Raw genomic sequence first — 15,007 nt, forward strand, 5'->3', positions numbered from 1 at the left:
TCTCTTTATCCACCATGTGACATCTGTAAACAAAGCCTGCTTTTCTTCCTCCATAAACAAAGTGCACTTCAGTAGCTCAGTGAATGGTGTGAAGTGCTCTGAGAGTGCACAAGAGAGAAAAACAGCTTAAGATAGAGTGGAGTCTGATAAAATGTTTGACTGACAGCACCTATATCCCCAAATCTCTTATTGTTTACTGTCGGTAATGCCTGTGGGTTTGAGGAATAGTGTGTATTATGTGCATATTGAGCCCTTATCTGGATTCTGAGGATAGTCACTGAGGATAGCAGAAGCCTCAGGCTGGGCAAGGCCTCAGCTTCGGCTGAAGCCAGCCAACTGACTAGCATTTTAGCTTTTTAAAGAGTTCTCGTTATTGTTAGGTAGGTTTGTTAGCATAACTAGTAACATAATTGCATCTGAATATCCTGAATAACCTAAACCACTTTTCTCTGTGTATTAGTACACACATTAGAATATTTACTATTAGTGTTGAACTCAGACTGAACTTGGCCTCCACCTTTGGTCCATCCGTACCCACACACACTAGTGATCAAACACACACAGTGACAGTGAGCACACGTGCCTGGAAAGCAGGAAGGGCAAAGGGCCTCGCTCAAGAGCCCAACAGTGGCAGCTTGCCGAGCCTATTGAACCCACAGACCTGTCATCAATAGCCCAGTGCTCTATTCGCTGAGCCACCACTGCCCCACACCACCGAGCCACATTTTCTTTTTTTTTATGAGCAGTTTACAGAATGAATTTTTACTATAATTGACCTAATGTTAATGCTAGCAAATCCTAGCGAGTCGACTAGCTAACATTTGCTTAAGCTAGGGTTTCTTCTGTCTAAACTGAGGCTATGACCAACCTGGAGCTTAGACTGAGGGACTACAGTTAGATACTACCGTGGAGTGTGGAGTTCTGTAAAGGTGCTTTGAGACATTGTCTCTAATAAATTGCAGAAACATTTAAAACTGAAATAATGCTTTTATAAGATTTTGACAAGGTTAATCAAGGGATCATAAAATTAATATTTTTAATGATCTTTATTTTTAATGATGATAATGAATGAAAAAAAGAAAAAAGAGGCAGACATGCAAAATGTGATGCACTAAGATAAACTAATAGGCGATTGATTGCAGCATCAATTAACAGTAATGATCAAAATATGGTAACCAGTTCCTCCTTTTCCCCTTCAGCTACACCCCATTACAGCCCTGTATCTAGTTGAAATCTGAGGCCACACACTCTCCTGGACTCACTCATCCTATCAGGGAACTGGCAGCAGCAAGTAAGCTCCGCCCACCCCACCCTCTCGATGAGGGACAAAGCCACCCAGGTAGGTAATAACTGGGCATCATAATGATATTGTTCATTTGTGCTTGTCTTTCTTGTGTTTACATGTTTACCCCAAGGGGAACGTGGATTTGTTTGTTAACAATCCTGAACTCTGAAACTATTTTAACCATGTCTCTCCATCCCTGTCTCTCTATCTCTCTGTCTCTCTCTAGACCCCCAGGGCCTGGGTAGATGAGCGGAGGAGAGGCTCCCATAAGCGCTCAGCCTCCTGTGGCAGCACAGACCAACTGAAAGAGGTAAAAGGAGGAATTCAACTTAGGTCTGAGACATAAAACGATAACAGTTGTATGAAAATGTTTGGGCACACTTGGCGAAAATTACTTGGCCGAAACAACTGTCTAAAGATCTGAAAAGATCAGTGACCACAAGGCAGGAAAAGGCTACAAGAATCCAAGTGTTGATGTCATGGTGCACCGTTCCACTGTGCAGCATTGCTTACACAAGCATAATCTGAAAGGAAACCTTACAAAACTGCGCTTAATGTATGCTACAGAACATCTAGCAAGATGAGTTCCCCAGACAAGGAAGCAAGTGCTGTGGAAGTCAGATAGGGAAGACTCAATGAGAAAATACGCAATGTCCAAATATTTGTGGACACCCCTCCTAATGAATGCATTCAGCTACTTTAAGTTGCAAGCATTGCTGGCACAGATCTTGACACACAGCTGGTCCAGTCTAATGCCAATAGAACAGGACTCTCTAGAGAAGATAAACATGAACCTATAAGCACCATGCCTAATGCCGGGTGTGGGCTAGAGGGGTGTAAAGTCCCCAAGCAATTGAGCTGTGGAGCAGTGGAACTATGTTCTCTGGAATGATGGTGCTTCAGCCAATACTTTTGGGGTAAGCTGGGGAGCTCTTGTTGCTGAAGGCTATAAAATACCTCATAGCAATGCTACAATATGTAGTAGAAAGCCTTCTTCCCTGGACAGTAGAGACAGTTACTCCAACAAAAGCATTTTTGGAAGAATAAGGTGTCCCAATACTTTTGTCCATGTAGCATATGTGTGAAAATACTGGAAAATTTTAGTGATATTAGATGGAATGGAAAAATAAGTTTATAAGATTTTCAACCATATTGTTTGGCTTTGCAGTTGTCCATGTTGGGATGTTTCTCTAGAGGCAGCCTGATTGATTTTAGCTTCTAGCAGAGAAAGGCAGCTAAAGTACATTTTGACCTTCATACCGCTGCTCCATTTTTAATCTCCCGTACTCATCCCCAGATTGCGAAACTGCGGCAGCAGCTTCAGCGCAGCAAACGCAGCAGTCGCCACCGGCGGGACAAAGAGCGCAAATCGCCTTTCAATGGCAACCATGCTATTATCCAATCACAGGTAAGCATCATGGCCAACATCCAATCATCAGGCCTTGTGTAAGCTTATATCAGTAACCCCCATAACCTGGCCTTTTTTGAACTTGGCTGACTGAAGTAGGCCGGACGTCTGGAGAGTTGTAGAGCGGCCCAGTTTCCCATGCAGTCGTCCCAGTTATGAGACTCCTTGAACTGCTCGAAGAGAAGCAGAGACAAGGGGACGTACCCAGGGGACAGCAGCCTGGTTTATAATAGGCCTGACTATTTCAACAGGCGTCAACACATCCGTCATAGCACCAGTTCCGCAGAGAGAGCAGCCGTGTGCGTATGTGTGCCTTATGTTTAATTCATTAGGTATGAGGTGCTATAACCTCATAAACAGACCGGCCTCATAATTCATACATGCAAGGTCAGCATAGTCGGAGCATGTTCTAAACACAGTGCTTATGAGTGTGTTGAGAGGAGCTACACAAGAGAATACTGTACGCTCCGTAATACTAGCCCTTCTTTCTTAATGTATTCATGTAATACTTCATTAATTTACATTTACTTCTTTAGTCAAAATACTTTATTATACTGTACTTTACTTTTTTGTTTATTTATTCTGTTGAAATTATGCCATAAGTGCCTCGTGTTTGCTACTACAATAATTAAATTTTCTTTTTCTAGAAAATTCTTATTGAATAAAAAAGATGATTTAGCTGAATTAAAGATTTTATATAAATGGAATGTAATTTAATTTTTTATCCTATATTGATAGATTGGAGTCTGCAATCCAATGCTTTGCTTTTGTCAGACAGTGACGAAACATGGCACAAAATAAATATAGTTAAATATGGTTAAATATTGCCTACCTAGCAATATGTCGATGAAAAAACATCAGTGCTGTTCGTTGAAACTACGTCCCATTTTGGTTGAAAGTGAAAGGTCAAAATCTATATTTTTCAAGTAGTAAAAAAATGTTAATAAGTCCTTAAACATCTTTTAACCCCAAAATGGGATGTAGTTTCAACAAACAGCATTAATGTTTTTTCATTGTTTTTAACAACATAGTGCTGGATGGGTGCAGGTTCTACAAGGACAGCCTTTTGTAGATAATTTGATACAAAACCAACAGCGATTCTAGTATTGTCACAAACCAGTACTTTTTTAATAGATTTCCCTTTCTAGATATTTCTTTGCACATTTAAGTTGGAAGGCTTGTCTGTTTTAAACAACATATACTTTTATTGAATATTAAAATTTTGAATTCATTAATGAATTGTTTCTGCTTTATTTATGAAGAACATTTTAATATGAGTGATTTACTTTATAGTGACTATGACAACTCATATAACATATCAACAGAATGGCTGATGCTAGAAACACAGTTTACAGTGTTTTTGGTAGCAGGTTGGTATTCAGGTTGGTTGTATAAGAAAAATTCTCTTTTAAAAATATGTTTGAAAGTATTTAGCAAAACAAATGTGTACTCTGCTGTCTCCTACACACAGTAATGCATTTTCATCAAATTCAGATCTGATAATAAGATATCATCCTTTGTTCGTAGAAACTGTAGATCAGTAGAGAACACTTCAAATCTGCACTTTTCACAGAATGTCCCTGCTTGTCTCCAAAATGTACAAGTAGGAAATGATTCATATAGAATGGCAGCTTGCTGAGTGACATTGACATAGCATGACATTTCGGTCTGATGCCTTCTGCAAAGTTTCCTGCTCTGATTTGCAGCAGGAACCTTGCGATTTGCATTGGAAATAATGTCTCAGTGTCAAAGATTAAAAACAGTTCGTCATGCTCTCCTTGAAGGGAAAGTTGGTGAGAGATGAAGGGAGGTGGAAAAAACTAGAGAACAAGGCAAACAATAGAGCAACAACACAGGTGCCAGATATGTACCAGAGATCTTAAAAAACTTGACATAATGTGTCTAGATCATGTAGTTGCATATTCATAAACCATTATCACCAAATGTATCTACAGCTCTTTGCATTCTCTTCTGTGTTCCAGTCTCAGATGCCTAAAACCATCCTGATCCCTATCCCCATTTCCAAGTCCACGCCCCCTCGCTTCCGCAACAGCATTGAGGGCCTCAACCAGGAGATTGAGCGCATCATCATACGAGACACCCCAGAGCGAGATGAGGTCATCATTGTAAGTCCTCGTCAACATGGACCAGACTCCCTGAACATCTTGTAGAACCCATGTAATTGATTTGAGGCTGTTTTGGGAGCACAATCAGGCCCTACATAGTATTAGTATAGGCTTGTCTGGCTATACTTTTGATGCAGGGAGAAACACTGTTATACTGTGCAAGTTATGCAACACCAGACTTGCCTACAGCAGTTCAACCAGCTCGATGCTGAATCACTTCAGACTGAAGTGTCCTGCATAACTCTTAAAGGAGCAATCGGCCTAACCCTAGCGTTTGAGATGTTATGTCATGTTATGTAATATTCTGTAGCACAGCATTGAATTCCAAAAATCCCTATGATACATACACTATATGTCCAAAAGTTTCTAAAACTGTTGGCACCATGCCTAATGCGAGGGGTATAAAGCCCCCCGGCTTTGTGCTGTGTAGCAGAGGAACTGTGTTCTCTGGAATGGTGGTTGGTGCTCTATCCAATACTTTTGGAATAGGGTGGAGATCATTCCACATCCTGACCTCAATAGTGCTCTTGTTGCTGAATGCAATTAAATTCTCACAGCAATGCTCCAAAATCTAGTAGAAAGCCTTCCCTGGGAAGTAGAGACAGTTACTCCAAAAAAGCAGGATAAACTCTTTTTTTAATACTCTTGAAGAAACAGTGAATGAGCAAGTGTCCCAATACTTTTGTCCATATCGTGCATTTCGTGTTTTTAGTATATTAGTAGCAGGTCCTTTCAGTCTTGTACATTGTGAGGTGAGGCCTCCATGAGCATCAGTGAGCATTGGTCGCCCATGACCCTGTCACCGGTTTACTGGTTGTCCTTTTTTGGAGCACTTTTGGTATGTTCTGACCACTGCATGATGTTTCTGATGTTTTGGAGATGCTCTGACCTAGTCATTTACCCATCACTATTTGACGCTTGTCAAAGCAGCTCAGTTCCTTACGCTTGCTAATTTTCTGCTTCCATCACATTAACTTACTAACAATACTGACTTTTCACTCTCTGCTTAAAATGTGTATCCCGCCTCTTAACAGGTGCCACTGTAACGAGATGATCAGTGTTATTCACATTAACTGTCAGTAGTTTTAATTTTATGGCTAATCAGTGTACATCCCCATAACTAACCACAAAAACAACAGTAGCTCAGTCTCCACATGATTGATGTTTACAAGAATGTGTGTGTGTGTGTTTGTGTTTTAGCCACAGGACGTTCCCGATGGACACCGCGCTCCACCGCCCATCCCCCAGCGCAGCAGCAGCACGCGCAGCATCGACACCCAGACACCCTCAGGCGGGGGCCTGGGCAGTAACCGTAGCAACAGCAGCAGCCGGGCCGACTCAGTGTCACCCTCATACCTCAGCATCCTGAACGACACGGTGGGGAACAGTCCACTGCCCAACGACGACACACTCAGTGAGAGCAGGGAAAGAGGTGAGACACACACACCCAACCAGCCACGTGGGGTACCGCAGCAACCACTAGAAACCCACCTGTCAACCACCCGAGACACAATAGCAACTACCTGAATTTCCAACCAATTTTAGCAACCACCAAGAAACACCTTAGCAACTGTACTGGCAGCCACCTGGAGCAACACCTTAGCACCCACTTTGCAACACATTACGAAACTGGGCCACTTTTTAAACCACCTCAAATACCATATCAACCACCATAGCAACCACCTGGAACACCTAAGCAACACCATAAAAACCCTCAAATGCTATAGCAACTGTATAGCAACACTCTGGCAACTGCCAGCAAAATACAAACAACAACTACAAAGCAGCATCCCATCAATCACATTGGTTACTATAGCAGCCACATAGCCAAACAGTTTTACCCTAGTGACCATATTACAGCACCTGCATGTGAAAAAATTTGTGACCAAGCACTTGTTTTTCTCTATACATAGACCTCGGGCCCTACTCCCCCCTACCTAAGTACGCCTCCTCCCCGAAACCCAACAACAGCTACATGTTCAAGCGTGAGCCTCCAGAAGGCTGTGAGAAAGTCAAAGTCTTCGAAGAGAATCAGTGAGTAGAACCTCCACTCTTACCTTCCACTGTATATCACACCATATCTAGCACATGGCACCTATCTCCATAACCCATCTCAAACCAAGGAACTTGGCCTGTGTGAAGACCCACACCCACAAAAGTGTGCAATAATCAGACATGCTTTCCCTCTCCTTGTATTTCTCCTCCTTCAGGCCGAGGCCTCTCCAGGAGATCCCTCCATACCTGTGTCCCGACAGGAACAAGGTGAACTTCATCCCCAAGAGCGGCTCTGCCTTCTGCCTGGTGAGTATCTTGAAGCCCCTGCTGCCCACCCAGGAGCTGAGCTTCCGCGGACCGGTGGCCTACCGCAGCCTCTCGCCCTCCCTGGTCCCCATGGGTGGGGTTGGCGTGCGCAGCCTGTCGCCCTCTCTCGGACCCGTCCTGTCCCGTGGCCGCCAGTCCCCCTGCCTCCCACGGCATCTGGAGGAGCCAGAGGGCTAGGCTTCCCTCTGGCAGCTGAACGCTGGAACTGCTTCTATGTTCTCAACCACTCAGAGGAACCTCATTATCTCAAGGTGGACAAACTGACTGCATCATCCCAAAAACAGGCTCTTTCCTCATTTGAATCGAACATCTCAAAGCTGTGACGCACCAGGGCTCGATTTCTTCATCCAAATGATCCGGATCGTTTACCTGCAACTTGAATGTGAGAACAAACAGAGACGTCACGGTACTTCAGTGGGATTAAAGGAATGCTTCTCGATCTGATCTTTATGGAATCTGCAGAATCTGTAGCATATCGTCACTGTCACGCAAAACGTTTCATCTCCAAAACAAATTATTCCAAGTAATTTAGGAGCATTCTTATTGGTCAATTCATCATGAAATTTGGACACATTATGTCAGAAAGTAAAAAAATGTCTGCAGATTAAGGCATTGACACTAATGCCTGCGTATCGCGAGCTAGAATCATCAGCAGTCGGAGCCCGAGAGAGCACAATTGGCCTTGCTTTCTCCCCACATCGTTCCCACTGTGATGCTAGCAGGCACAGGCATCTGTTGGCTGATGTATCAGAGCTGGGGACCCGGTACTTTCCTCAGAGCACTTTGGCTGCCTAGTGATGCTGCACTGGTGGCAGTTTGATAAGAGGCGATGGCTGACTTCACATGTATTGGAGGAGGCATGTGTTTGTCCCCACCCTCCTAGTGTCGGGAGCTAATTGCCTCAGCTAAAATTAGGGAGAAAATTAATTAATAATAAATAAATGATAATAATAATAATAATCAATTCAGTCCAGAAACTTCAGGCCAGAACTGTTTTTAACTACATAAAGAGAAACCCACCAAAATGATGACCTTTGTTGATGGCGTAAATGCTGCAGATGTAACCAATAGAGATGAGGTTGAGGAGTGCGAGTACCCCTTTAGGAAAAGATCTTATCCCAGATGTGTTCTGTATATAAGTAGAGAGCATTTTTTGGCATTGCACTGCTTTTTACATTTGCAACGTTTTTTCCGCATTGTACCATCGAAGCCTTTCGAGAGCCACGTTTCTTTATGTAAATACGCCTCCTTTAACGCGAGTGGAAGTGACTTCTTAAGACTGTCAGCAAGGAGAACCTGGGACACAACTGTGCCTGCTCTCGGCTGAGGTGGTGCGAGTGCATCGTGTACAGTAACATGAGGAATAATGTAGCTAATGAATGAGATGGACTTAACAAAAACGTGCCTGACGCTCACAAACCGCCTGTAGCAAACCCCGCCCACTCCCATCCCGCCCTTACCTATGCCGGCTCCTGGTTTACCCCAAGTGTACAGAACTTTGTCCCTCACTCTACATGCGCTTCATGTAAACCGCTGGTCAGACGGGGGAACTTGGTGCTATGTTATATATATATATATAACTATGTTATATATATATATATATAAATGTTATATATATATATATATATATATATATATATATATATATATATATATATATATATATATATATGTACTGTTACTGCTGTGGGTTGGAACAGGGAATTAGAGTCTGTTGTGATGCAGAGATGTTCAAATGTTAGATACAGGTGAAATAAATGTAGCCTAGGAGATTTCATGTACATTTGCAGTCAGAAGCTTACAGTTTACATATGCTCATCATGGACATGAATTTCCTGGAAAGGTTTGTGGGCTTTCTGAAATTAACACAGTTAAAATGACACATATAGAGTCAAAATGTACACACAGCACTTTTGATATTTGGTTACCTGTTCCTTAGCAAGTTGCACCATATTGAGATGCAATTAAAACGCTTCTGGAAGAATTCTGGTTGGATATTTTGCCCAAATGAAATGTGTTGCTCTCCAGGCCATTGTCCTGTTGGAAACCCCAATGGTGTCCAAGGTTTAACTGTCTAGCTGCACTTCTTTGGCAGTTCTTCTTCATTAATCTATCCACTTGGTGCAGCATGCCTGCAAAATAGCCCCGGCGCACAATACTACCACCACCATGCTTAACAGTTGCTACAGTGTTCTTGGCGTAAAATGCTTTATGTTTACTCTTCCAAACATTTTTGTCTCATCTGCCCATAGAACCTTCAGCCTCCAGAATGCTTTATTTTTTTGTGCATGTGTTTAGCTGTGAAACTTATGGACCTTCTTGACTGTAGGTCCAGGACGTCCTCCAGTTCATGGAAGGCCTGAGCCTTGGTGATTCTTGGGTTGTTCCTTACCATCTGTGGAAAGACGCTGGCGAAGTAGCTACACCTGCCAACAACTTGTGTCTGAACTGATGATTTTGGAATTGTAAAGACATTCCTGGCTTGTGTAGATCTGTGATCACCCTTCTCAGATCTGCACAGATCTTTTTTAATGTGGCACAGATGAGCTAGAGAGAAGCAACTATAGTCAATCATGATCACTAGCAAGAGGTTAAGAGGCCATGGCAGGTTAAAAGACCTGTAGAATTGTTCAGCACCACTGCATTAATAATATCTGTGAATGTACATTAGTGCACCAGATTTGTGGCTTTTTCCCTATTAAAGATGCACATTTAAGACAATCAGAAACTATTGAGAGCCCAAGATTGCCACAACATTCATGTCCACACTGAGTGTCTGTAAACTCCTGACTGCAACTGTATACGCTACAGGCCAAATGTATGGAAACAAGCAGTGATTTGTTGTTGTTTTTTTTTTTGTTTGTTTTTTTTTGAACAAGCAGTGAAGTTTTATACAGTATCGCAGTAGAGTAGACATGCAGTCAGACCCTTTAGTTCTATGTTAATAAATGTATTACTATTTATTCACTGTCTCTTGGGGGAGGGGGCACTTGGCCTGTAGAGTATGAGGGTGGGGTGGACAGATTTTTGGAAAAAAAAGGACAGAATGAAGAGAAGGAGAGGTAGGGAAGGACCTGGAGGAGGTGAAAAGAATGAGTGCTGGTTCCCAGGACATGGATTAAGCCAAGATCCAGACTGAAAAGGAGTTTCGATGAAAAAACCAATGAAATTGCACTTCATTTGCAGTCCACGTCTATGCCTAATCTGTGTCCAGCAAACTGTGTACTGATGTACAGAAACTGTAGCATCATTATACTGTCAATGACTCCATGAATCATACTGTGAAGCTTACATTTCTTCCTTGAAATAAAGTAAAAAAAAAACAAAAAAACAACAACAGACAAACAAAATCAACGCAGGCAAGTGTTAAAAGGATCCGAGTGCATTGCCTTAAAACCTTTAAAATGAGAAATACTGAAGTGTTTCAATTAGACAGATGGCTGTTATTCCATTCAGACGAGCCAAATCCTTTCACTAGTGCTTAATGTATAATAGTTGCTGTGTGTGAACTGTCCTGTTTTAAGTGACTTTTTTTTTTGTTTGTTTTTGATGCACTGTTCTAAAGCCTTCCATTCATACCGGGATTTCTCTGCTGAAGCTCTGTAAAAACAAGACCCATGCACACAAATCTGCTCAAATAAATTTTTTTAGAGTTTTATTTACCGCCTGGTCAGTCATCACATCGGCACGGCCACTGTAAAGATCTCATTTGCCCAGTGTCCCACCCCCCAAACTCCATCCATAAATTCCATTGTTTTAATTTAAACTATAACAAAGGCATAAGTTGCATTAAATAAAAGGGTTGAAAGCAGCCACGGATGGTGCCTGTGTACATTCTTTCTATTTACTCATGATGAAGTTTATAAAAAAAAAAGGATTTTACAGTCACACCGACACACACAACGCAACATTGAAGAAAAGTGTAGGAATTGTCATTCTGTCATTTCAAAAAGGAGAAGTAAATGTGCATCAGGCAGGAACGGTGTGTGTAAAGCTGACGGTTATCTGTTTGCATAAGTCCAGTGCAGGAACGTCCAGTCCTGTAGCTCCAGAAAGGACGTGGAACGTCCCGAAGCCAATATACACAACGATCTAGATAAGCCTAGATCTTAACATGACAACACCAAATTCTTTGTGCATTAAAAACCTCGGGCTGGTGGTTAGAGTCCATTCCATGGATCACATATTAGTAGTTTTTACAGCACACCTTAATAAAGAAGCCAGTTTAACAGAAGATAAAGCTTAGTTCCAGAAACAGGCCTTTTATGACACTCAAGTTAAGTCAGATATGAGTTTTTATATATATATATGGTTTTTACTAATACTCGTATATGGTCTTATTTAACGTTTTCCAATATTGTATTTATGCAGTCATAGGCTGCATAGGTTGACTTTCTAAATAAAAAAAGATTGTGCTCCTGCCAACATCAGAGCAGTTCCTATTTACCTGCTAAATTGAACACTGCAAAAAAACATTTTACATGTGCCATATTCTTTGCACATGCCACATTTTATATTTTATCATCTCAACATGTTAAAATAGGTAATCAATAATAAATGTGCCCCAAAATGTGTAGAAGTGTGTTCTCTGTAGATGTATTTACTTTCACTTCAGGGGTGCTAAAGTTTTTCCATACATGTATGATAGGTTAAAGCCACAAGCAGGGATTTCTTGTTTTTTTTTTATATTCATTTATACTAGCATTTAAAAGTTGGGACTCAATCATCATATGATTATATTACATTCATTAATAAATGCACTTTAATATTGGAGAGATAATATCACATCATCGATACACAAGAACTACATGAAATGATACATAATACACAATTATTTAGTCGTCTATTTGTAAAATCCGGGTTAGTCAGATTGAAATCTGGAATAGGCAAATTCCTCCCTCCTGCACAACGACGATTACTGGCGTTTCGGCTGTACTGGGAAAGGTTTTGGTTGTTGAATGCGTCTTGGAGAGACGCCTGCATGTACACTGCTATAACATGTGGCTCCAATGTGTCTCAGACCACCTCCTAAAGTGGTTTGAGTAATCAGATTTGTATTGGTTTAAATGAGTCTTGAGTGTTTACACTTGCACTTGTATGTGGCTTGGCCAAATCCGATCACTCAAACCACTTCAGGAGGTGGTCTGAGACACAGCTGACTACCCAGTGTAAAGGCATGTGGCTAAAATCTTATCAGGATACAATCCAGATACTGGTCACATGAAGTGGCCAGAGGTAAATGAGGTCCTACTCATTATTTGAGAGCAGCGATGTACAGGACGAGCATATTTTCCTTCTTTTATACACTTAACTGTGACCAAACTTTTAAACGCTAGTGTTTATGTAATGCATCTCGTAATCACAGAGAAAAAGCACCTTTTTGACTCAGTCTTCACCATTATTTGAAGTGAAATATAAACAGTTAAAGCATTAAAATGATGGATGGTGTTCTTTACATCCTTGGCTGTGTATGGGGGAAGGGGCTCATTTTCCTGATATCCCTGATTCTAGTTTAAAATGAAAATGCATTGGTTGATTTTGAGCTACTGTTCAGTTGGTCAGCCTAGTTTTCAGAGCAGAAACAAACTTCAGCTGCTCATAGAGGACAGTCAGCTGTCTATAACTTCAACTCTACACCAGTTGAGCATCCAGAATTGTATTTGCACTATTAAAGGGTCCATATCGTTACAAACTGATTTTCCTCATTTTGTTTTATATTAAAAATGTAGTGTAAAATGTACCATCCACTCCCCAGCCCATCCCGCTTTTGTGACGTCACCTCAGCCACCATATTTACATATATCCAACTATTCAGCTTAATTCGTTTTTAGGCCCTGCCCATTCATATTTACATTGAGGCAGTACTGCTTTGTGACTGCAGCACTACTACTAAAGGCATAGTAAAACAACAGCCTGGACTATGGAGATATTAGGAAACGTAGACATCACTAATTTTTTAGTAAAACTAAAATTCAAGATCTCTGTAATGCAGATATTTTACTAGTAAGAATATCAGATCTGTGGGTCTACTAAGCCATTCTGACTAGTCTTACTGCCAGGACTACATATGCTTAATGTAATTTTGAGTAGTCATACATTATTATTAATTTACATGGAATCAAACTCTAACTCTAATTCAAATGTTCTAGTTAAAAATGATCTAAGATGATTTTTCTGCCAGTACAATTGTAATTCCAGATTTCTACACTGTAATTGTGACTAATATAAACTTAAGGTTTCGATACAAATGTTATTACTACATATCTAATCTTGCCTACCCATGAAATGCACATTACATCATAGTCACCGCTACTAGCGATAATTTGGCTTAGCATTTGCACTAGTCAGAATCCATTTACCAAAAGAGGACCTAGCTGGAATTACCATTTCTACTACTGAATAAATGATGGTAGATGTAATTGGACTTCTCACCAAAAATGTAATTATAGATAGAGAGTGATATTCTATGTAAATTAACTGTAAAATATGACTAGTTAATTACATTAAGGATATGTACTCAACATAACTACTCAGAATGCCTCCAGATCTGATATTAATAAAAAATGTGGAACTAGAAGAATAAAATAAAGGAAAAAAAAGTGTTGGATATGGACCCTTTAACACTGAATTCAACTCCTTTCAATAAATATTTGTTATATAAAGCGTTCTCGCGCACTCACTCACACTCACACAGCGAACATTAAGACGCCACCAATTATCATTAACGTCACTGCCATTCCATTCGCTTTTTGCAACATGAGCATTACTGATTAAACCATTCCTTTAACACACCATTCACACATTTAGCCAGCTTGCTAAATTGCTAAGTTCTCTCGCTGGTTTAATTATAGGTCATCTGTCTGGTAACATGCTTAACTGGACAGTGTGTATTTCTGCTCTTCAGTCACCTCGAACCCAGACCAACAGATCGCAGTGCACAGGGTAACACGTCCTGATGAAAATAGACAAGGATAGCACGAACCTCCCTAAAAAATAAATATCTCTGATGCATATACTCTCAGTTTAGGATATCCACAGCGGACTAAAAATACACTTGCGTCTGATTCTGTGACCCTGTTTCTGGACATTCCAGGATTCTAGTTTACAATACAGACATAGATAGTGATTATATACAAACTCCTCAAGATTGCAGCGAGCTCCCAGGTTCAGGAACTGCACGGCTATACAGTGTAGAGTACAGTGTAGGTCCCGTATTAGGGAGAAATTAAGTGACCGATAGCTTTTCACTTCATTTGCTTCCACATGTGCTCTTCTGACAACTTCAACCGTAACAGGCAGTCATATTTTGACAAACTGATGGATATATAGTGTAGAGTGCAGTCTTTGTTGTTTTCTTCAAACCCATTTAACCCACCCCAAAGAAATGTACAGTAGATTAGCACAAACACTCACACACCCTCACGCACACACATACACAAACACACATAGAAAAACGGAGACCGAGATATCCCAGTGAGAATGAAATATTCCAGAACGTTTTTGGATCTGGAATATGGGAATGTGGGTCCGGGTTTCCAGATCCATCCTTGGCTCGGTGGGACTCATTTTTGGTAGAGGGAATATCTGGCTCTTTCTTTTCTTCTTGTACAGTGATGAAGCAGGGAGTCCCGATGGGATGCAGTCCCAATCCTCTAGAAAGTAATAGGGCAGAAGAGATTAGCAGCAGGATTTACAATCATATAGCACTCTTTAAGACTAAAAAAGCCAAATAAGGAACCAATTTTTGGTTGCCTTTAGAACCTTTCAATGCAGACTAGCTCAAGCACCATGGAGCCACCTGTGATGAGCCTGTGAGACGACTGGACCCTGCACAGACTTTTACTAAAACCATAACTACCAATATAA

At 41.0% G+C, this 15,007-nt stretch overlaps 2 protein-coding genes across 4 annotated transcripts in view; one reads left to right on the forward strand and one right to left on the reverse strand.

Moving 5' to 3' along the window:
* Positions 1-10,956, forward strand: part of fam117ba (family with sequence similarity 117 member Ba) — a 13,201-nt gene extending 2,245 nt beyond the window's left edge. The window contains exons 2-8 of the mRNA XM_072683685.1: positions 1,200-1,339; positions 1,512-1,595; positions 2,583-2,693; positions 4,676-4,819; positions 6,020-6,251; positions 6,733-6,853; positions 7,030-10,956. Of these exons, the coding sequence (XP_072539786.1) occupies positions 1,319-1,339; positions 1,512-1,595; positions 2,583-2,693; positions 4,676-4,819; positions 6,020-6,251; positions 6,733-6,853; positions 7,030-7,318 (1,002 nt within the window). The 5' untranslated portion in view covers positions 1,200-1,318 and the 3' untranslated portion in view covers positions 7,319-10,956. The remainder of the gene's footprint in view (positions 1-1,199; positions 1,340-1,511; positions 1,596-2,582; positions 2,694-4,675; positions 4,820-6,019; positions 6,252-6,732; positions 6,854-7,029) is intronic.
* ical1 (islet cell autoantigen 1-like) overlaps positions 10,775-15,007 on the reverse strand; it is a 24,327-nt gene continuing 20,094 nt past the window's right edge. For all 3 annotated transcript variants that reach the window (XM_072683684.1, XM_072683682.1, XM_072683683.1), the window contains one exon: positions 10,775-14,793. The gene's annotated coding sequence lies outside the window, so the exon portion shown is untranslated. The remainder of the gene's footprint in view (positions 14,794-15,007) is intronic.

This window comes from Salminus brasiliensis, chromosome 7 (genome assembly GCF_030463535.1).
Source record: "Salminus brasiliensis chromosome 7, fSalBra1.hap2, whole genome shotgun sequence".
In the NCBI taxonomy this organism is placed as follows: domain Eukaryota; kingdom Metazoa; phylum Chordata; class Actinopteri; order Characiformes; family Bryconidae; genus Salminus; species Salminus brasiliensis.